The sequence below is a fragment of the Mobula birostris genome, chromosome 1, assembly GCF_030028105.1.
Source record: "Mobula birostris isolate sMobBir1 chromosome 1, sMobBir1.hap1, whole genome shotgun sequence".
Classification (NCBI taxonomy): domain Eukaryota; kingdom Metazoa; phylum Chordata; class Chondrichthyes; order Myliobatiformes; family Myliobatidae; genus Mobula; species Mobula birostris.
In genome coordinates, this window is record NC_092370.1 from 196120216 (window position 1) to 196144399 (window position 24184).

Below are 24184 nucleotides of genomic sequence, written 5' to 3' on the forward strand. Positions count from 1 at the left end.
GTCAAAATATGATATTCAAAAGAAGTTAATTTCTTGTTTATTCAAATTTTTACATGATACAAGTAGTCTGAAATTATATTCGTGTTCAGCTGCAAGCGTTCCATCATAACAACAAAAAGATTCTGAGGGAGCAACACTTTTAAAAAAAAATTGCTGTCCAGTGTTTATCGAATACATCATAATTTCTGTTTTTAAAATTCTGCCTGGGGATATGAGAACCTTTCTTCTGATACACATCTATTTCCATTGTAAATGGGGAAATGATCACTCCTCACTGTTGTATCAGTATACACTTCCCAGTTACGCACACTTGCAATATCCTCAGATACCAGTATAAGATCAAAAGCAGAAAGTCTTAAATAGATTTATCCTTGTACTCCTACCATCATTTAAGCACATCACTTTTCTTTCAAAAAGTCTTCCACCACCGTCCCATTCACATTTGTGTCACTACAACCCCACGTAGCACTATGAGAATTAAAATCCCCACACCACATAACCTTATTTTTCCCATTTCCACCCATTCTTTCCAATTTATCAGGTGTTATACCTTTCCCAAGGTTTATAAAAAATCTGTTCTTTACTATTTTTCCTCGAATTTCAACCACAATTGACTCATAAACAACCACAATCTCCATAACTCTATGTGCTATCCCATTTTTGACAAAGGTTGCCACTCTTCCTCCATTACCCACAACCATGTATCTTAAAACTTAGACAAGATCTCAACCAGGTTTCCTGTACACATATAACATGAAGTTTATTTGGTAAATCATCAATAAATTTCTTAAATTCTTGACCATTAGCTACAGGCTTCAAGCATTCCATTGTAAGATTAAAAAAAACCATTAAGAACCCTTCTTTGAAGTCTGAACGTTATAAAATCCTCCTTATAAGGCATCATTAATAACTTGCAGAGTTAAGTCTTCTATCTCTAGATCAGGGATTCCCAACTTTTTTTTACGCCATGGAGCCTTACCATTAACCGAGTTTCTGTGGACCCCAGGTTAGGAAATCCTGCTTTAGATGTTTTTCTGCAGCTTTTAATATAATTTTATTTTTTTCTGCCCTACTTTTAGTTTGTGCTGTACAATTTACCACATCTGCCATGAAACTGACAAATTTTAGTTTATCAATAATCAGCAAATCCTTTTACAATCAGGCACTTTACATAGAGTACTATCAGTATCCTGGGTATTAATAGGTCCCACAGACACTGTTTTGTAGAGTTTCTGATATAGGTTGCCCATTTCCACCTGAACATGCTGCACCTCCACAGCTTTCTTATATATAGGACACCCTTTATAAACAAACCCACATGCTTCAATTTACCCTAATGCTTCTGCCACAATTGCCACATGTTCTCCACCAAATCTACCACACCTGTTTTTTATCCTTGCACACATGACCAAACCCTCTGGTATTAAAAACATCTCGGGGGGGGGGGGGGGGTGACACATAGACTGAAACCGTATAATTCATATAACCTAAATTAACCCTATCTGGCAACTTATTTCCATCAAATTTAATCAAAACTGATAAGCTATCTGTTCTAACTCCACCACAGAACCCTTTCAAACATTTAGCATCTACAACTTTTCCCACAACTAAATTATTTTTAACTTCGTATCTAGAGGCACTCCAGGGATTACTCCCCAAAGCCACTGTTATTCAATATAATTCCTTAGTATTACTTTCCTTCCTCACATGCCTTTTAACTCCAAAACTATTTTCATATTGATTATATCTTTACAAAATACTAAGACTACCCCATCTCTTAAACAAAATCCAGTTACACAGCCTGCTCTTCTCAAGGAAGATCTGTTTACATGCACCATAACTCGATCAAAACAACTTTGAGCATCTTAGAAGAAGAATTGTAGAGATGCATGAAGCTGGAAAAGGCTATAAGAGCATTTCTAAAGACCTGAATGTTCATCAGTCCACATTAAGAGAAATTGTCCACAAATGAAGGAAATTCAGTCCTGTTGCTATTCTCCCGAGGAGTGCATGTCCTGCAAAGATCACACCAAGAGCACAACATGCAATGCTGAAGGAGGTGAGAAAACCAAGGGTAATAGCAAAAGACCTGTAGAAATCTCTAGAACTTTCTAAAGTCTCTGTTCATGTGTCCACTATAAGAAAGACACTTAAGAATGTTGTTTATGGAAGGAAACAACTGCTCTCCAAAAAAAATTGTTGCACGTCTCAAGTTTGCAGCAGACCACCTGGATGTTCCTCAACCCTTCTGGGACAATGTTCTGTGAACAGATGAGACAAAAGTTGAACTTTTTAGCAGAAATGCACACCGTTACGTTTGGAGGTAAGGGGGCACTGCACACCAACACTACAACCTCATCCCAATTTAGGAGCATCATGGTTTGGGGCTGCTTTGCTGCCTCAAGGCCTGGACAACTTGCAATCGTTGAGGGAACAATGAATTCAAAATGATAGCAAGACATTTTATAGGAGACTATCAGGGTAGCGGTCTGTCACCTGAACCTTAATAGAAGTTGGATGATGCAACAAGACAATGACCCGAAACACAAGAGTAAATCAACAACAGTATGGTTTAAAAAGAAGAAAATTCAAGCGTTGGAATGGTCAAGCCAAAATCCAGACATTAACCCAAATGAGTTACTGTGGCATGACCTGAAGAGGGCTGCTCATGCAAGGTATCCCAGAAATATTGATGACCTGAAAGAGTTTTGTATGGAGGATTAGTCTAATATTCATCCTTGCCGTTGTGCATGTCTGATCAGCAGCGACAGGAAATGTTTAGTAGAGGTTATTGCTGCCAAAGGAGGTTCTACTAGTTTTTAAATACGAGAGTTCACATACTTTTTCCAGCCTGGACTGTGAATGATTAAAGAATGTGTTCAATAAAGACATGAAAAGTACAATTGTTTGTGTGTTATTAGTCTAGGCAGATTGTATTTCTCTATTATTATGACTTAGGTGAAGATCCACCACATTTTATTAGTTATTAGTGAAGAAAACCAGGTAATTGAAAAGGGTTCGCAAACTTTTTCCTACAACAGTATACACACACAAGCACATAGTATACTATATAATACAACTAATTTATACACATCACAGCATATGAAATTTTAAACATCTTTCCTGACTGGGGGTGGGGGTGGGGGGGGGGGGGAGGTGGTTGTCTCTCTGCTTGGTAGGAGAGACTTGTGGCTGTGAAACAATCTCAGGTTCTGGGGCCTCCTTCATGGTGATTGTAGGAGCTGAGTCTGAGACTACAGGAAGTGGCTCTGCAGCTTTGGACAGCTTTCTTCTCTAACAATTGACTCTGCCCAACTGATCGATGTGTCGCCTCCAGATGACATCAGACACAATCTCATCTGTGCAGGAGAGTGATCCACGTCTGTCCTTAACCTTTCCAAGTACCCATTTTTGATCATCTGTGTAGTCCCTCACCAGGACTACTTGACCAGGGGTAAAGCATTAAACCTCATTTGAGGACCCCTCAATTTGTCTCAGCTATTTGTCCTGAATACTCATTCTCAGATTGGATTTGAGGAGATCCAAGCGTGAGCATAAGGGATGACCCAGGAACAGCATAGCTGGTGAGCTGTTGGTTGCGGAGTGTACTGCATTGCGATATACAAAGAAAAAATTTGTGAGCTTCTGATTCAATCAGTGTAGTGTGTTCTGCTGGCATTGCTCTCAGTGTGTTCCTTAAACTCTGGACAAACCTTTCCAGCAAACCATTTGTAGCTAGGTGGTACAGTGCATATGTAACATGTCTTACTCCATTAATTTTCAGGAATGACTGAAACTGATGCACAACTAACTGTGGTCCCTTATCACTGACTAAGTGTTCTGGAACACCAGTCCTTGAGAAAAGGCTTCTCAACACATCAGTGTGTGAGGTTGTAGTGGAGGTTGTTGGGAACACTTACAGCCACTTTGTAGCTACATCCTCTACTACCACGAAATTTGTGTCCATGAATGGTCTGGGAAATTCCGCTTGAATACTCTGCCAGTATTCAAAGGATGGAAAGGAGCCGCTCTTGGCACCTTCTGGATGTGTTGGCATCCTGATCAGTGCATGGCAAGCTGCTCGATCTGATCTATCCCAGGCCACCAGACAAAACTTTGAGCCAATGTTTTCATTTTGACCATGCCCAGATGACCGGCATGTAGCTTCTCCAACACCTTAACTCTCAGGTTGGATGGTACAATTCACAATCCCCACATAAGGCAACCCCCATCAAGGGCAGGTTCATCCCAATGCTGGTGAAAATGAGGGAACTGGAATCTCTGCTACATATTCCAGCTATTTTGAGTTGTCTTGTAGACCTGAGACAGTGTGGGGTCTTCTTTGGTTTCCCTTTGGATCATCTCTGCCATAATGAGGAGACTTTCCAGTTGCATTAGCAAGAATACTTCAAGAGGAGTGACGTGTTTTGTAAATTTTTCAGCTATTTCCAATTCAGGGTAAATAGGGCAATCCATCAACATTTCCATCATTTGATGTCCTCTTGTCACTGATGGAACACTTTTCTATGGATTGAAAATGGATGGAAGGGGTTGATGATGAGTAATGAGGGTAAACTCTCTACTACACAGGTACTTGTTGAAAGGTTTTACATCCCAAACCAGACTCAAGACCTCTCTGTCAACCTATGTGTAATTTTTCTCTGCAGCAGTATGGGTACATGACGCAAATGTTATGGAGTGTTCACTTTCATGGCTCATAACATGTGACATGACAACAAGGCGAGGCATTACCAGCAAGCTTCACAGGAGGACGTGGATCATAATGTGTGAGTGCAGTGTCTGCCATCACCATCTCCCTTGCCTTTTGGAAAGCCACCTCACACTGCTTTGTCCATTGCCATTTCTTACCGATCTGTAATGAGTTAAAGGGGCAGAGCACAGCAGCCAAGTTTCCAGGAACCTGTTATAGTAATTGATAAATCATAAAAAGGACCACAAATGTGACATGTCCTTTGGCCTTGCAGCATCTGCCATTGCTTGAATTTTCTTAGCACACTTGTGTAATCCTCGTAAGTAATGATTGGTTTAAAGAATTCACAGTTGTTGCATTGTGCTCTGAACCCACAATTTTCTACTCTTTTTAGCACTCTTGAAATGTTGTCATTCTTACCAGTCACAATGACATCACCCACGTAACACTGAGTGTCTGGATAGCCTTGCAGTACCTGGTCCTTAGCTCTCTGCCAGGGTGCGGGCGCAGATGCTAATCCAAAAATAAGCCTATTATCGCAATACAGCCCTTTGTGGGTGTTTATGGTGAGAAACACTTAGGACTCTTGTTCCGCCTCCATCTGTAGGTAGGTCTCAGCTGAGTCCACTTTGCTAAGTGTTTCTCTCCAGAAAGGTTTGCAAGGAAATCCTCTATCCTCGGCAGACAGTGCTGATCTACTTTCAGTACTGGGTTGATAGTGACCTTAAAATCACCAAATCCTGATAGACCCATCCCTCTTGGCTATAGGAACCACTGGTGCCGCCCATGGGCTCCACTCAACGTTGGAAAGAATTCACTTAGCCTCTATGCAATCTAGCTCTCTGGCTACTTTTTTGCGGATGATATAAGGCAGGGGTCCCCAACCTTTTTTGCACTGCGGACCAGTTTAATATTGACAATATTCTTGCGGACCGGCCGAACGGAGGGGAGGTAGGGTTGCCAACGAACAAGAGTAGCAGTCAAATGCATTGTTTACCCAAAAGACTACAATAACCATGAAGCCTTGCGCGGGCACCAATGCGCATGCGCGTCGTGACCTGCCGATTCCACTCCCCCGCACCAAGCAAATCCTTTTTGGCGATTCTGTTCGTGGGGGTGGGTGTTAATCACTACTGGAATATAGGTGATAAGTGGGTAATACAATCAAATTTGTTTCTAAAAGGGTTTATCTAACGAATTTAATATAAACACACAGCACATATTTTCCTCGCATGGATATCATGATAAATCTATTGTCAGAGGAGCTTGAAGTGTTGAACGAACTTCCAGTAGAAGTGGCAGAAGCAGGTTTGATATGATCTAAGGAAAAATTAGATAGGTATATGGACAGGAAAGGAATGGAGGGTTATGGGCTGAGTGTAGGTCGGTGGGACTAGGTGAGAGTAGCGTTCGGCACGGACTAGAAGTGCCAAGATAGCCTGTTTCCGTGCTGTAATTGTTATATGGTTATATAGGTCACTTATAAGTCAATAGCATCATAACATTTTAAGCAATATTTGGATATTAAACGCCCAGCACATATTTTCCCCGTATGAATATATAAAATCATTGCAACACACCAATATCGCTGAATCAGTGGGAGCCCTGGGCTTGTTTCCCTGCAACAAGACGGTCCTATCGAGGGGTGAGGGGAGACAGCGATACTCGAAGGGGGTTCCTGATGTCTAGTCTATTCCGCATTTTAGTTTTCGTTGCATTTATTGCAGAAAACCCCGCTTCGCAGAAAAATGTTGGAAATGAAAGCAACGTTTTCAATGCTTTCGTGGCTATCTCAGGATACTTAGCCTTGACTTTGATCCAAAATGCCAACAGAGATGTTATGTTAAACATACTTTTCAGCCCGTCGTCATTTGCAAGCTCGAGGAGTTGATCGCCTTCCCGCCCTGACACGGATGACGCGCGGGTCATGACTTCGCATGCGTAATGGCTGATCAGTGGCCGTGACAGGGAATGAGGAAAGGTGCAGCTGACCAAATCATATCGCTTCCTCGCGGCCCGGTAGCGCATGCTCTGCGGCCCGGTGGTTGGGGACCGCTGGTATAAGGAACTGGATAGGCTTTGTAAAACTCGGGTAGGCCATTTTCATTTAACACTATTTTACCCTTAATATGTTTAAGTTTTCAAACCTCATCCTTGAACTCTGCTGTGATATCATCCAGCAACCTCCTTAACTTGCTTTCAGTTGATTAAATTGAAAAGGATGTGGCATGTAAATGATAGACTGATCTCCAATCAAGTTATAGTTATCTCAGTCACTCACGTGCCCACAATGCTGGCCTTCGTGTTTTTATTACATGCAAAATGTGGCTTGTTGGTTGTTGTTATTTCACTGTTACAGATGTCATTCCCACAGGAGTCATCTTTTCTGCAGTTTAAGTTCTTAGTTGGATATCTGCAGGCTTCAGTTCAATACTTTTGAAATGCCATTCAAACTCATTTTGTGGAATGACTGAATCAGCCAAATCAGTGTCCAATTACATTTTAATAAATTTGCTGTCCACTTCTAATATAAGCCATATTGCTTGTCTCTTGTTAGTTTTCACATTGTAAATCTCAAGGTTACCAATTTCTGCGACACTCTCATCATTATCAGATTTTTCATCAACTTGCAGCTTAATGCTCTTCTGAAAATGCAACTTGACTGTTAAACTTTTTCTCTACCCTTTGCAGTCCATTTATTTTTGTCTGCCTGACGTGCTCTTTGTATATGTTGTATTTTGTTGCATTTTCTACAACTATTGACTTTAAACCTGTATTGGTGTGGTGTATGTGAGCCCCTGCCACTATGTAATAAAATTTGTTTGGCCAGGCAGCTTTCTTTATAGACTTTGAAATTTTGTTCACGCTCACTTTCATTCCTGACTGCACCTCAATTGCATCTCCAGCTCCTGGTTCCACTGATACAAAGATTTCAACTGCTCTTTTAAATGTGAGCTGTGCTTCACTTAGGGGCCATTTTTGAAAGCTTTATCGTAAGATTCCGCAAGCTAAACAATCTCTCAGTACTTCATTAAGCCTGTCATTGAACTGATAATGCTCAATTTATTCAATTCAACCATGAAAGCCAAAATGGACTCCCCTTCCTATTGATTTTGTTTATGAAACCTATAGCATTCCACAATCAACAGTGGTTTAAGCTCTAAATGTTCCTGCATTATGCTTACTATGCCAGCTCAGCACATTTCAGCCGGTTTGGTTGGAGCAGTTAAACTTCTAAGCTAGCAGTATTCTTTTCCCACCTACTGCATTCTGCAACACTGGCACTAGTTTTTCATTGCTATTTCATATCTTCAAAATACTGCTCGATTTGTTCAGTATACATCACCCAATTATCTGTTGTGCAATCAAAGGTGTCTCTTTCCAATACAGCCACCAATTTCTGTTTTATTTATTCATTCTTATCACCTGGTATTCACTGTTTATGAATCCATGACCATATTCTGCTTGTTAATTTTGTCCATTTTCTGCCTTTTATTTACATCTCTCTCTCCACTTCTGAAGAAAAACGTGTTGTGTTTCAATGGGTAGGTAGTCATCTCAGGTTCATTTTAAAACTTCCTCATTGCCACTATTATGTTTTGCAACTCCAGAAACTAATTGAAAGAAAAACACGAGTCGGGATTTTGTCCACTTAGAAGAGAAAATCTGCAGGTGCTGGAAATCCAAGCAACACACACAAAATGCTGGAGGAACTCAGCAGACCAGGCAGCATCTATGGAAAAAAGTACAGTCGATATTTTGGCCCAATGTTGCCTAGCCTGCTGAGTTCCTCCAGCATTTTGTGTGTGTTATTTGTCTACTTAGCTTCCCCCCCCCCCCCCCGCCTTTTATATATATAAAACCAGCTATATAAGATCTTGGTCAGACCCCACTTGGAGTACTGTGTTCATTTCTGGTCACCTCACTACAGGAAGGATGTGGATATTATAAAGAGAATGCAGAGGAGATTTACAAAGTTGTTGTCTGGATTGGAGGGCATACCTTATGAGAATAGGTTCAGTGAACTTGGCCTTTTCTCCTTGGAGAGATGGAGGATGACAGGTGACCTGATAGTGGTGTATAAAATGATGAGGGGTATTGATCAGGTGGATAACCAGAGGCACTATCCTAGGACTGAATCGGCTAACATGAGGAGGCATAGTTTTAAGGTGCTTGGAAATATGTACGGGGGGGGGGTGTCAGGGGTAAGTTCTTCACACGGAGAGTGGTGGGTGAGTGGAATGCACTGCCGGAGGTGGTGGTGGAAGCGGATACAATAGGGTCTTTTAAGAGCCTCTTAGATAGGTACTTGGAGCTTAGAAAAATAGAGGGCTATATGCTAGGGAAACTCTAGGCAGTTTCTAGAGTAGGTACAACACTGTGGGCCGAAGGGCCTGTAATGTGTAGATTTCTATGTTCTATGTAATGTGCTCATATATAACGTGGTGGTGTAATGACATATGCTAATAACGTACCTCTTACAAATAACCTTAATGTATTATGTAAACAAAGAATACTTAATCGAAGAATATATTTACAATATTATTGAAGTATTAAATACAATACACAAATCTTTAGTTAGTCTATTTGGATTGATATCAGAAACAGGTCTACATTCAAAATGTAACGATACCTTCCTTCTCTTATTTAAATCCTGTCTACTGCCTTCACCACTGGACAATAAACCACTACAATCCTTAATCGGCCGCTTATTTTTCCGTTTCCCAGAAACCTGCCATTCGCCTTCCTCCAGACCCATCATCCAATACCCCCTCTCGTTCGTTACGTTCGTCGCTTCCTGCCATCTCTACCTCCCTTCCTCCCTGAGAAAATTGCCAACAGCAGGCTCAGTCATTAACTCCAGCCCCAATCAACGTAACCGCCCACCCCACTTCCATCGGAGGGAACTGGAAATAAATTTTAAAACAGCGGGTCTAGAGAACCTGCATCCTCACCCGTCTTCACATCGTTCCTATAATGGGGGCGATCACAACTGAATGCAATACTCCAAGTATGGCCTAATCATCATTACATACGCACCAACCACCGCCGGGATAATCGGGCCTGGCGGTCCCACAGAACAGAGCCGAACCGTATATCGCGGGCTTACCCATGGTGGAGCCCAGCAAACCACTCGACTCCCAAGCAAAACGCCGCTCGAAACGGGCCGCGGTCCCGACCCGGAAGACAGACTCCCATTTCCGGCTGACCTTTGTCTCCTGTCGTCTCTTGGGTGCGGGGAATCAATGGCGCTCGACCGGGCGCCGATGGGCGCGGGTGCTGGGATCTCGGTGCTGGACATGCACACGGGCGGCGAGCCACTGCGCATCGTCACCGGGGGCTTCCCGCCCGTCCTCGGCCACGACATCCTAAGCAAGCGGCGCTACGTGCGCGACCAGCTGGACGGGCTGAGGCGGCTCTTGCTCTTCGAGCCCCGGGGCCACCGCGACATGTATGGCGCGCTGCTAGTTGGCTCGGAGAAGCCCGACGCCCACCTCGGCGTCCTCTTCATGCACAACCAGGGCTACAGCACCATGTGCGGGCACGCCGTCCTGGCTCTCGGCCGCTACGCCCTGGATTACGGCTTGATCGCCGAACCCAACTCCCCTGAAACACAAGTCAACATCCACTGTCCGTGCGGCCTCGTCCGAGCTTACGTTCAGTACGACCAGGGCAAGAGCGGACGTGTCCGCTTCCACAGCGTCCCGGCCTTCGTCTTCGCCACAGGTAGAGGCTGAATGGCTGCTGCATGGACACAACATCACTGCTTCGATCTTGTCATTTACATGTTTCCTGTTTACTCGGCGCTTGCACTAAATTATTTTGATGTATTCAGACCCGGTGAATCAAAACAGACACAGAGTTTGCACATACAGTATTCTGTATGTTTTATCCCAGTGAATCAATACATCTGTATAGTTTACATATATCCCGTATATTTGATCCCAGTGGATCATGCAGCCTCGGAGGTTGCACTTTGTTTTCTGTACATTCAGTTCTAGTGAATATTTGAGCTCAGATTTTTGTAGGTGAGGCTTCCTATTTATTCAGTAACAGCGTGTTCAATCCTAGCAAACCAACAAAGTGTGTATAGCCTTATACAGTATATATTCAGTCAGAGTGAACCAGTTGCAAATAGAAAGTTTCCAAGTTGTACGTCTTTTGTCTTTAATCAAAATGTGGGTTGTGTCTCCAAATCTATAAATTCTAGCTTGACAATTTTTGCTCTTGGTACTTGTCAATATTTCTTGCCTTTGGGCTGTGCTCTGACTGCAGACTAAATGTTCTAGATTCAAAGTAAAATTTATTATCAGAATACATACATGCAACCTTCAGGTTCTTTTTCTTACAAACATATCTATAGAACAGTAACTAAACAGGATCACTGAAGGAATAAAAGCATAGAAGACAACAAACTGGCCAAATGGAAATGCATATCAGTAAATAGCAATAAATAAGGAGAGCAGGAAATAACAAGAGTTCTTAAAGTGAGATCATTGGTTGTGGGAACATCTCAATAAATGAGTGTAGTTATCTTTTGTTCAAAGCATGATGGTTGAGGGGTAGTAATTGTTCTCTTCTGGTTCTGTAATGGAGTCTCTTGCTATTTTCCTGTTAATTTGTTTTTATGGAGCAATTTTGCATGTAGCCAGTTTTTACTGGAGACCTGGGGGAAACCCACATTGTCCATAGGGAGAATATGCAAACCCCACACAGACTGCACCAGAGATCAGGATTGAATGTGAGTCATTGGAATTGTGAGGTAGTAGTTCTGCTAGCAGCCCTGATGAAAACTTTGAAAGTGAAATAAAAACACGAGGAATTCTGCAGATGCTGGAAATTCAAGCAACACACATCAAAGTTGCTAGTGAACGCAGCAGGCCAGGCAGCATCTCTAGGAAGAGGTACAGTCGACGTTTCAGGCCGAGACCCTTCGTCAGGACCATGGTGGAAATAAAAGAGGGTTCCATGTAGAAAGTAAATCATGCCAAATGGTATAATGTAATAATAAAAAGAACAATCGATATTTAAATCACCATTACACCACCTTTGTCGGCTGCTTTCCTACTTACGGCATACTGCTTTCTTATTGTAGGAGATAGGCATATCTGCACAACATTTTTGGCGTTGATTTACAATGCGTGACAGTCTGTGCCTAGATTCACTAGCAAACTGTTAAAAGGAGAGGATTCAGGTTCCAAACAGTAATGCATGAATTTACTCTGTTGGTTAAGCAAAAATACTACTGGAAAAGGTCATTCACTCTTGGATCAGTTTTAAGTCCCTTGAAAGTAGGGCAGAACTCTATTCATATTTAGGGCTGTGACATAGATGAGTGCATACAATGTACAGTCGTACCTTACTGGTCTTTTTCAGATATTCCTATTGATCTACCAGGACATGGCAAGGTTGTGGTGGATGTTGCATATGGAGGTGCTTTTTATGCGTTCGTGAGTGCAGATTGTTTTGGTTTGGATGTTTGTTCCTCCAGGACACGAGACCTTGTAGATGCAGCAGTAACTGTAACTAATGCTGTGAAAGCACAGGTGCGTAAAGAAATAAAGTATTTTTTCTTATTCAGCAAGCAAATCTCCCAGCTGCCACGGTTTAAATGCAAATTAGTGACGGTGTTTATGTGCTCCATGTAGCAAACATCCAACCCCCTCCTCCATAAAGAATCTTCCTCAGAGGATGGAAAAAATATGCAGACTTCAGTTGTGAGGTGGCCACTTTGTCTTTTTCGTTAGAGGTGGATCCCCTCTCTACAGAGTTGTGTGTAGTGAATTAAACACTATGCTTCTTTGTATTCTGCTCCAAGCTCCAAGTAATTTGTCTTTACCTTGCAGACCTAACAGTCTTAGCTGAAAGGCAAAGTAAATAATTTTAAGGAAAACAGGGCAAACAATACGTGTTCAGCCCAGATTATATGGCTGTGGAACTTAAGTATGGTGATTTTTGTGACTGTTCAGACCTTTGGTGAAATATATAAACTCAATATTTTGTGACCTGGTTTGGGATTAGGATAATTGGGCAAGCAGAGTCCTTGACAGTAACAAGTTTGGACTGGTAGTCATTACAAGAGCTGATCATAAGGGTGGTAGCTGCCTTCCTCCTTATCAGTCTCCAGGACTGTTTTAATTTGTTTCTGGTGATTTGATTGAAATTTGATGGATTGGTTCCACCAATACCAATGAGTATGAGCCACAAGGCGATCTGGCCCATTAAGTGATGTAGTTGGTATTCATACTGATTAATGGAGACTAAAAGTTACTTTTTGTTTTAATGTTAATAAGTAACCATATGCTAAATAATTTATGAAGTACAAGTACTACCAATGGTTGTCAGTTAACATTCTGGGCTTCTGAAAAACACTAAAGAATGATGATACATAACAATTAAAACACTTTTTTTGTGGACACTTACAAGATGTAACTGCTGCTACTCATCAAGTTAGTTAATATCACATCTGACTTGTATTCTTTTTACAGGTCAAGCTGCACCACCCTGATAGTGAGGATCTTGCTTTCCTCTATGGCACTATAATAACTGATGGCAAAGATGCATTTTCTGAAGAACCAACGGCAAACATCTGTGTTTTTGCAGATGCTCAGGTAGACAAGTTAAACCATTATTTGTAACTTTATTGCAATAAGTATCAATACAGGCATTTCAACAATCCAACTGTACAATTAAAACAACAAAATAACCTTTCTCATTTAAACTCTAAACTGGAACTGCTTGTACAGAATTTTTATTGGGTACTCATTTATGTAAACTATTGAATAAGATGTACATCACATTCTTACTGAATTGTATAATTAAAGACGAGCAAAGTTCTCCCGATAGAACTTAAAAACATTACACAGAAGCAACTTGTTGAAATGAAATGACATTGGCCTTTCCCTGGGTTTGGTTCATCTAAATCCTTGATGTTCAACTGGGAGTTGATTTCACATTGAATGACTGAATTATATACAGTATATTAAGAAGTTCAGAGACATTTTTGCTTAATTTATCTTGAATAGGTCGACAGAAGTCCTTGTGGATCAGGTGTGACTGCTCGTGTTGCATTGCAGTATCATAAAGGATTTGTTCTACTGAATCAGACTAGGACATTTCAAAGTGGTCCAACAGGCTCATTATTCACAGGAAAAGCTGTTGAGGTGAAGAACAACTTATAAATATTACGTTTAAGCACCCTACAAGGCAGTAAGTTTTGATCCAAAATAAATGCGAGCAAAAAGATGGGGATGCTGATTAAAAAATGATTTTTTTTTCAGGAAGCAAAATGTGGCGATTTCAAAGCTGTTATAGTGGAAATATCAGGACAAGCACATTACACAGGAACAGCAAACTTCTATACCGAAGATGATGACGTTCTCAAAGATGGGTTTCTTCTTCGATAATTTAAAACAGAAGTTATCATGTGTACTTAACATTAAAATCTTGGTATCATTTTAAAGTCCTAACTTTTATTAAGTATAATTTAGTTTTTTAATGTATTAATTCTACATTTGAATTTCAGTCTTTAAAGACACTGCTACATTTGAATTTCAGTCTTTAAAGACACTGAACTATGTATTATTCATGTATAATTAAGTTTGTAACATATATCTGCTTAGTAGACTGATGGATCATGTTTAATTATTTATGAAATAGAAACAAGTGTTATGATTCTACAACACATATCAAAGTTGCTGGCGAATGCAGCAGGCCAGGCAGCATCTCTTGGAAGAGGTACAGTCGACGACGTTTCAGGCCGAGACCCTTCGTGACGAAGGGTCTCAGCCTGAAACGTCGACTGTACCTCTTCCTAGAGATGCTGCCTGGCCTGCTGCGTTCGCCAGCAACTTTGATGTGTGTTGCTTGAATTTCCAGCATCTGCAGAATTCCTGTTGTTTATGATTCTACATTTCTTTGTGGGTAAGTCCTAAACTCTGATATTTCAATCTACACTGTATGTAATAGTTTTAATTTTTAATAAAATAAAATAATCACTATAATATTAATTGTAAGCTCGCAGTGTAAGCAGAGAAAAGTTGTAGCTTTGAAGATCTCTACTCTTTTAAATCACACTGCACCATTTTAAATTAGTGACATTTTTTCTTGTTACTAACCTTGTTTGCACAATCAAATTAGTAGTGATATATCTGACCAATTTAAGTGATAATGATAAGGGTAGATAATGGCCAATTTTAAAATAACAGAAAAACATTATTGTTGCAGCACATGTTCTTTATATCTGCTTTGCAACAAGTAATGTGGTTTGATTGTGTAAAGCATAACAAGGATAATAGCTGGGTTATTTGCTCAGAATGCCTTGGGCTCCTTTCTGAAAATTAATATGTGAAGTAAAATATTTTAAAGTTAAATATATTTTTAGAATGAGTCGATATATTATTCAAAGACTTTGCAATAAAATACAGCGGTATCTATTTATTCCCAGATATGACTCTATTTCAGAGCTCTATAAACCAAAATGTTTCCAGGTTTGCTGCCCAGCTCAAGCTGGCTCTTCATAAATACATAGGTAATAAAGGGAAAATATTTTGCATTATTTTGTGATAAGTGCTTTCAGAAGTGTAAATCCGGAATTCTTTTCCTAATCCCTCCAATTTCTTCTGTTAGGTTACTTTCTAAAATTTACCTCCTCGAATAGGCTTCAACTGGCCTAGTATTTAACTGGTTCAATCAACATTTTTGTCTGATAATATGTTATATAAATGATAGCTGTTAGTCCTGATTATATAACAACTCCTGCACAAACTGCAGAAACAAATACGTGGTTGTCTCAGGTAAGATGGCTTACAAAGTTGATAGTTTACTATCTGGCTATACTTGTCTGTGTATTCAGAAACAGCTCTCAGCCTTGAAAGCTCAGTGTCACATGCAGGATAGTCCATTTTTATAATAGCTTATATTACATAGGAAGTCCATGCCCCACTCAAATCTTTTCCTGTCTTTCATCTTCTAAACCACTGCCTACCCTCTACACCATTGCAATGCACTTACTGCTCTTGTGTATGAATTGACTTTTTCACTTCAACCACAATCCCTGTAGCAAGTTCTGTAGTTTCACCACCACTTGAGTAAAGAGGTTTCTTTCAAATTTCAGGGTATCAGCGGCTGCACCCAGTAACACCAAGCTCTTCATTTCATATTTGGTGTCTTGTTATGTCATGAAGGTCTCAAGTTATGCTATGGAAATTTGTCTCTGTATCCGGTCCATCAAAACTCGTCTGCACTTGCCCTTTTTGCAAAGGGAAAGAGATCCAGTTTGCCCATTTTTTAAATTATATACTGTATATAATCTTGTGTTTGTAATATAATCTTATTAAATCTATCCTGAATGGTCTGTTTCTACTTTTAAGACTTATCTTCATTTTAGATCTCAGAAATATCATCTTGGCGTCTTCATCCTCAGGAATGTAAGACCTGAGTATAGTTTGAAGTGATATTTACCGGGGAATTTGGGAGCTTTGGACAGCTTGTCAATGAACATCCATCTGTCTCAACGCATTGCAACCGTTTACTTTTAACTCCTGGTGTGGACTTTTAACTTCTGGTGTGGCCAGTGGACTTTCAAGCTTCAAATGGTTGTATCTCAGGAACACAAACAATTATAGGAGTAGATCCCCTGGCCCCTCCCTCAGTCCTGCTATGCCTTTCATATGATCCCCTATATGTGTCAAATATTTTCTCTCTAAATAGCTCTAATGATGCAGTTTCTACAGGATCGAAGGAGATGAGGGTCATCTCTTCCAGAGATTTGCCATCATTTGTGAAAAGGAATTCACAGAGACTTGTGCCCCTGCAGTTTTGTTTGCTTCAAGGGCTCCAGCTACAGGAAATGGAAATGAAGAGGTCGGTGTTACTGAGTGCAGCCGCTGATACCCTGACAACGGCGGTACGCGTCACGGTGCTTGGAGATCGTGAGCGGAAGTGAGGCGGAGTGGGACACGTGCGGATCGGGAGCCGGAGGATGACACTGAGTGCGCTGGTGGTGATATGTGCTGAAAGGCTAGCGCTTGTAACCGCAGGCGGTTGCGCCGGCTTCCGAGCGAGGTAACAGCGCTGCCGCGGGGAGATGTTGCACAGAAAATGGACAGCTGAAAGGGCGTCGGTAAGGCAGCGCGGGAACCGGGGGCGAGAGGTCCGTGGCCCAACCAAGCGGCCGCAGGGACCGCTCGCCGCAGTGGCGGCCCCGGTGATGTGCGGAGCTTTGGGTGGACGCGCCATTCGGGTCCATGGATCTGCCTACCGGGGCTGCGGTGCTGAGCAACGGCACGGCGCTCGGCAACTACAGCGGAGCAGCGCTGCCGGAGCGAGCGGGCGGCCAGACCGACGTCGGGTCTCTACTCCACGGTGTGGCCGTAGCTTCCAAGGCTCTGCTCCTTTTGTTCATCTTTCTGTTGTCGAGCCTGGGCAACGCGGCGGTGATTGCGGTGATCGTCAAACACCGGCAGCTGCGGACTGTGACTAACGCCTTCATCATGTCCCTGTCATTGTCCGACCTGCTCACTGCCCTGCTCTGTGTGCCCTTCTCCTTCATCATGCTCTTCAGCCAAGACGGTGTCTGGATCTTTGGGGACCGCTTCTGCGTGGCCAACGGTTTCTTCAATTCGTGCTTCGGGATCATCTCTACCCTCACCATGACCCTCATCTCCTTCGACCGCTACTACGCGATCGTCAGACAGCCGCAAGAAAAAATGGGCAGGCGTCTGGCCGCGCAGCTCTTGGCCGCCGTCTGGCTGACGGCCTTCATTTTCTCTTTCCCCTGGTATCTCTTGTTACAAGCCCCAGGACAGCAGGTTATTCATAAGAAGGGCTTCTACCACTGCATGTACATCTTCCACTCGGGCACTTCCCGTATGGGCACTGCGTACAGCATCGCCTTGATTGTCACCTGCTACCTGTTGCCCTTCTCACTGATGTGCTTCTGTCACTACAACATCTGTAAGACAGTGAGGCTGTCAGAGATCCGAGTCCGCCCAGTCACTACATATGCCCATCTGCTGCGCTTCTACAGTGAAATGAGGACAGCCACCACAGTACTGATAATGATCGTCTTTATCATCTGCTGCTGGGGTCCTTATTGTGTCATGGGAATCATCACAGCCACTGGAAACTTTCATTTCACCCCCATCATGGACACTGTGGCTATCTGGCTGGCCTGGGCTAATGGTGCCCTCAATCCCTTAATCTATGCTACCAGGAACCCCAACATCTCTCTGCTTTTGGGAAGAAAAAGGGAAGATGGTTACAGGACTAGAAATATAGCTGCCTACTTGTCTAGGCAGAACCAGGACCATGAGATTAGGAGTCAGGCTGACAGGTTAAGGGACCGCTATGTAAGTCGGCAAGGGGCTGGTAGCAGGATGTCTTCTTCTAGCCCTGCAAATGGAGATGTCGTGATGTGGGCCTGTAAAAATCCAGCTGTGCTTTTCTGCAGGGATGGACCACCCAACAGAATGCCTGAGCCTACCATGGCCAAATCAGAGACTGCAGACACCAGCCTTTAAATAGGATTGATACTATTCCATTAGATACACTTAATGGAGATACGCTTCATTGTTTCTTGAAAGTGCAGTATTGTAGCAAATAGTTTCTACTGTGAAACTTGTTTGTGAATCAAGCATAGCATATATAAATCTACTATAACTTAAATTGTAATTAATTTGGAATGGAACCATCTCAAAGAGAAAATCACCATGATATGTTTAATCCCTGTAAAATACAATATTGAGCCCTTACTTTAGAAAAATTTGACAATGTTCTAAAATGTTGAGTGCATGAATTGAACAGAAATAACAAAGCCATTCCCTAAACCAGGGACAAATATTATTTTCAGTTGCTTTGCATTGTTTTTATTACCTTGAACATGCATAGTTGCAACAGTGTAATAATATAAAAATGGTCTCCCTTTTCAAATGAAACCCGGCTTTATGAACTTGATCAATAAGAAATTGGATATTGTTTATTTTTTGGTGTAATAAGCTGTGTTTAACACTGAATTTGATCAGAATCAGACTGCAAGAAATCATCAAATTGACCAGCAAATCATTTGAAATAGCACTACAATTTGCACACAGGGACATCCACACTTCCAGGAGTTGCTGAGGACAATTGTGATGCTGTGTGCAGGCAGGGTCTCTGATCTTAAAAGGACCATTCTCATTGCATCCTTTTCGCTATGATGGAGGTGGAGAAAAATTCAGGTGAGGTGGGGGTAAAAGGGAGAACAACGTGAGTATCCAACCCTCAAACGATCCTTTGCTCTGCTCAGAGGGCTACTTCTCAAGTAGAACCACATCACTTACAGGTAATCAGGCATGGCAATGTGCTGCTATAAATTTCATAAGATAAAAAAAGGCTCTAATCAATGATGGAGCAAGGAAATGTAAAAGTGTTTCAACCTTCGAAATATGTCTTGAAAGTTATAATGAAAACAATTGAGAATGGAGACTTGGTTTGTGTGTTTTAAAAATAATAATTGTCATAGCACAACTATTCTTGCCATGTCAGAACTAGAATTTCAGTTCGAAGAATGTTAAAATTGATATTTAATTTATGTCAAATATTGCTTAAAGGTTATGCATGCTGAGGTGGAACGTGACTAGCATTCCCTGGGCTAATTTCACAAGTCACAATTTCATCTGAAAATGATGGCTAGCACAATCTACTCCAGTTGAATTTTTTTTTTTTGCACAATTAGTGCATTAAAAACAGATACTAATTAAATTACTAGGCTTGTGTGTTCACTTTAAAAACTCATCCTATGTCTTAAGCAAGTCAAGGGTTAAGGTTAACTTGCTTCCAACCATGTTCTTTGGTTCCTGAGGTGGTTGATTGGGCCATTATGGAACTCTGCCTGATCGGATGCAGTGGAGGGGTGGGGAGAATGAGTAGTTTGGGTGGTGGTATTTTTCCCATTGTTTGCAGTGAACTACTGTGCACTTCCAAGATATGGACTTGAGACTCAATGCCATCTGGAATGCCCCTCTGTTTTAAATAGTTCAAGGGTAGGAATATAGCACTTTTTCTAGGAGGCTTTGAGAGCATCCTTGAATCATACACTCTATGCACCTTGCTGTTAGAGCTAGGTATAGAGTATCTATATAGGTTGTTTCTGGTAGTTCTCCCCTATAACTATACAATCTGAACATGCCAAAGTTGATGAAGACTTGAAGCACAACCAAGAGATCTTTCTAAAAGTTTACTATAGCCAAATAAATACTAAATAAAATTAGAAACAAATTGAATTTATGATGGAAATACTATAAGTTAAAATTATATGGTTTAAGTCTTAACTGTAATAATTTCAATTCACATTAATCCTTTTAAATGATTCTGAATACAACTCACCTGGTTGGTCACTTGAAGGGACCTGCTTCTTTATACAGGTAATGAGTTTTGTTCAGTTTTCCCTCCAAACAAGCTTTCCCTCCAAATGACAATTGATTTATGTAATTGCTGCCCTTTTGATTGTTTTATGTTTCTGGTCTATTCCTTATCAATTTTCACAAGATTTGTTTTGATGAAGAGCAATGCAAGCTTGACAAGCACAGATCACACAAGACAAAGGAGCAGAAGTAGGCCATTCAGCCCATCGAGTCTGCTCTGCCACTCCACTATGAGCTAAACTATTCTCCCATCTAGTTCTAGTTGCCCACTTTTTCCCCGTATCCCTTGATACCCTGATTAATTAGATACCTATCAATCTCCTCCTTAAACACCCTCAATGATCGGACCTCCACTGCTGTATGTGGCAACGAATTCCATAAATCCATGATCCTCTGGCTAAAAAAATTTCTCCTCATCTCTGTTTTAAATGGGTACCCTCTAATTCTAAGACTGTGGCCTCTTGTCCTGGACTCACCCACCAAGGGAAACAGCCTTTCCACACCTACTCTGTCCAATCCTTTCAACATTCGAAATGTTTCTATGAAACCCCCTCTCATTCTTCTGTACTCTAATGAATACAGTCCAAGAGCCGAAAAACACTTCTCGTATGTTAGCCCCTGCATTCCAGGAATCATCCTCCTAAATCTTCTCTGAATTCTCTCCAACATCAGAACATCCCTTTTAAGATAGGGGGCCCAAAACTGCACACACTATTCCAAATGAGGTCTCACTAATGCCCCATAGAGCCTCATCAACACCTCCTTACTCTTATACACTATTCCTCTTGAAATGAATGCCAACATAGCATTCGCTTTCCTTACTGCCAATCCAGCCTGGTGGTTAACCTTTAGGGTATCCTGCACGAGGACCCCCAGGTCCCTTTGCACTTCCGATTTTTTAATTTTCTCCCCATCTAAATAATAATCTGCCTGATTCTTTCTTCTTCCAAGATGTACAACCGTACATTTCTCAACATTGTATCTAATCTACCATTTTTTTGCCCACTCTCCTAAACTGACCAAGTCTCTCTGCAACTTTTCCAATTCTTCAACACTTCCTGCTCCTCCACCTGTCTTGGTGTCATCCGCAAATTTAGCCACAAAACCATTTAATCCATAATCTAAATCATCGATATACATTGTAAAAAGAAGCGGCCCCAACACCAACCCCTGCAGAACACCACTAGTAACCAGCAACCAATCAGAATAGAATCCCTTTACTCCCACTCTTTGCTTTCTGCCCATCAGCCAATGCTCCACCCATTCCAATATCTTTCCTGTAATTCCATGGGCTCTTATCTTATTATGCAGCACCTTATCGAAGGCCTTTTGAAAATCCAAATACACAACAACCACAGCCTCTCCCTTATCGATCTCATTTGAGATTACCTCAAAAAAAATTCCAATGGGTTGGTGAGGCAGGATCTTCACTTCATGAAACCATGCTGGCTTGGGCCTATCTTGTCATGATATTCTTGTTCCAGTGATCAGTCATCTGCTACTTAAGTTCAATAGACAGTTATATCATCTCACAAAAGATCTTTGGAGAAAGCAGTTAAGTAAATTATGTCCTTGAATTAGTCTTGTTTGTGAATATCTCAAACTTATTTAAATCTCATTTTATTTTATAGAAACTTAGTCTATGTTTCATCAGTGTTCATAGCTGGAAAATTTGTTCTATTTTTCAGTAATGCTTTAAGTTATGCCTGGCTACCCAGTCTGCTACATTGTCAACACCCGACTATAACTGGGCTCTCAATGCTCAGTGTATTTGTCAGTAAAAAGGTGCTGATGTTATGGGGAATTAAGAGGATTTTATGGAGACAGCTTTGTTATATCTAGTATATCTGGGTGGATTTCCCAGCTCAGCAGCTTGAATTGGAAGTCAATCCTCAAAAGCCATTTTTTCTACAGTCACCCAAAAGCTTTGATGACACACTGAAGATAATGGTAAGTTTCGTCAGTCTTATTCAATGAGAGGTGGCTCCCAAATCATAGGATGTGATGCGGCAGAAGCTTGGTAAAGGATTATGTTTTGTAGATGTTGAGTACAATGCTCATTTTCTCACACAATTCAGGAAATGATGACTTGGAGCTCAGTTCCAGGATGTGACTATTGTTATTGCAACTCAGTGTTTGCGATGGAATAATCATACAGGGGAGAGGACGTGACGTAGGTTGAGCAGTTTCTCATTTGTATTAATTGTAAGCTGCAGCATTGAGTAAGATTGAACAAAGGGTTGGTGGATGAAGGACTCCATGATGCTGCTGAGGTACCTTTTGTTACTGGGAACAAAGGATCCTGATGTACAATGGCTTAGCTCCTGCCCTTCCAGAAATTTTGTACCACTTCATCAAAACTGCTGTAGTTGTTTGCAAACAGAATACGGACATCAATTTTGATTTGATTAAAATTGCAAGCAGAATACACCGGCTGGCTCTTCATTACAACTTAAAGAGGGTGCTTCCACCTATGTGAAGTACAAATCATCTGACACTTGTAACTATAGAGTTTCTTCATTGTTTTAATGAATCTAGAAAAAAATAATTTCATCTTGATTAAAAAAAAAGCTTTGCTTGACGCTAATCTGCACTGAAATGTCTGGTGTGGATGGGTTAGATTCACAGTTTGCACATCTTCATGTACCAAAGAAAGTTGAATTTCTGCAGGTAGTCGGGTTTGAGAAGGAGAGTTTATTTGGGTCAAAAATGGCTGTGTTCAAAACTATAAGTCAGCCACTTTACAAAAATCACGCAATCTTGTATATCAGTGTCACTTTAACCTGTATTCCTCAACTCATAATATTTAAAAATCAGTATCTTGAATATACTTGGCAACAAAGACTTCTTAGCACCTTGGGAGTAATCTGTGTGAAGATGATTTTACACAGCATTCAGAATCTCACGCCCTTAGAATTTCTGACATCTAGCTCAAGTCACCTCAGCCAGGGAAAACATCCCTGCATTTAGCCTGCCAAGCTCCAAATGAATTCTACACTTTCCAGTAAGGTCAGGAGTTAACTTCTCAGGAGTTAAGACCTAGTATGACAAACACTCCATCCTAGAAATCGATATGATGAATCTTTGCTGTACTCTCTATCCTTGGGCACAGAAACTAAAATGTACATGATACCACAGCTGAATGATTGGAGCAAGTCATCTTGACTCTTGTACCTAAATCCACGTGCAATAAAAGTTTATTCATTGTTTTCTGTACCTGCATTTCAGTCCTTGATGCTACTGCTGCCTGCGTTTCTTTTACAGTTGACACCTAGTATCTCGACCAGGGTAGAATCCATGCTGCAATTCAAGGAGCCACTGGGAGGAAATGGTTGTGGAGTCCCTGGTGATAACTGGCTTGATAGATACAGAAATCACATACTGCAAATCATTTCTCGGTTCTCTTCCCAACCACCACCACAATAACATTTGTAATTTTTAACTATAAATATCAGCATAACATCACAGTGGATAATCATTAATATCCCATTAGATGGATGGCAAGAACACAGCGAAACAGGAAAAGGCCATGTGCCCTTTGAAGCCTGCCATTCATGACTGGTCAATCTGCCCCAGGCCTCAATCATTCTCTATGCTTGTTCCACACAGCCCTCAATTACTTGTTTCTTCAAAAATTCATCTACCTCCTCTCTATCCACATCTCTGGAAAAAAATTCCAGAAATTCACTACACTGTGGTAAGAAATTCCTGTGCATTTTTGTTTTAAATGATTACCCTCTTGTTTGAGTCTCCCACTAGAAGTTCAACATCTACTTTGCTGTGCCACGTTAGGATCTTATTGAAATGTACAAGATCATACAATTTCAAATTCCAAAATATATAATGTTTTTAAAGGTTTTTTTTTGTTGGATATATCCTCTTATCCTAGGAATTCGTCGTAATGAACTACTTCCAGATTATCTACATTGGTGGTACAGCCCTTTAATAAGGGGACCTAAATTGTACATAGTACTGCAGGTCCAGCCTCAGCAACACCCTATACAATTGGAATATCTATAAATTCCAGCTGCATAACAATGAAGACTAATGCATCGTTTGCATTCGTAAT

General features: G+C 41.2%; 3 protein-coding genes across 5 annotated transcripts in view; 2 read left to right on the top strand and 1 right to left on the bottom strand.

Moving 5' to 3' along the window:
* jkamp (jnk1/mapk8 associated membrane protein) overlaps positions 1–9903 on the bottom strand; it is a 26664-nt gene extending 16761 nt beyond the window's left edge. The window contains exon 1 of one of the 3 annotated variants that reach the window (XM_072267911.1): positions 9822–9903. In XM_072267911.1, the coding sequence (XP_072124012.1) occupies positions 9822–9825 (4 nt within the window). In that variant the 5' untranslated portion in view covers positions 9826–9903. Of the gene's footprint in view, positions 1–4752; positions 4903–9821 lie in introns of those variants that run through there. The other 2 variants (XM_072267901.1, XM_072267893.1) reach the window with 2 other exon arrangements.
* LOC140202713 (trans-L-3-hydroxyproline dehydratase) lies at positions 9817–14443 on the top strand. Its single transcript, XM_072267925.1, has 5 exons — positions 9817–10438; positions 12089–12258; positions 13201–13323; positions 13738–13875; positions 13993–14443. The coding sequence occupies exons 1-5, from the start codon at positions 9958–9960 to the stop codon at positions 14116–14118; spliced, it is 1038 nt and encodes a 345-aa protein (XP_072124026.1). The 5' UTR covers positions 9817–9957; the 3' UTR covers positions 14119–14443.
* Positions 14444–16687: 2244 nt separating this feature from the next.
* gpr135 (G protein-coupled receptor 135) lies at positions 16688–23977 on the top strand. Its single transcript, XM_072267940.1, has 2 exons — positions 16688–18930; positions 23380–23977. The coding sequence occupies exon 1, from the start codon at positions 16960–16962 to the stop codon at positions 18232–18234; it is 1275 nt and encodes a 424-aa protein (XP_072124041.1). The 5' UTR covers positions 16688–16959; the 3' UTR covers positions 18235–18930; positions 23380–23977.
* Positions 23978–24184: the final 207 nt, after the last annotated feature.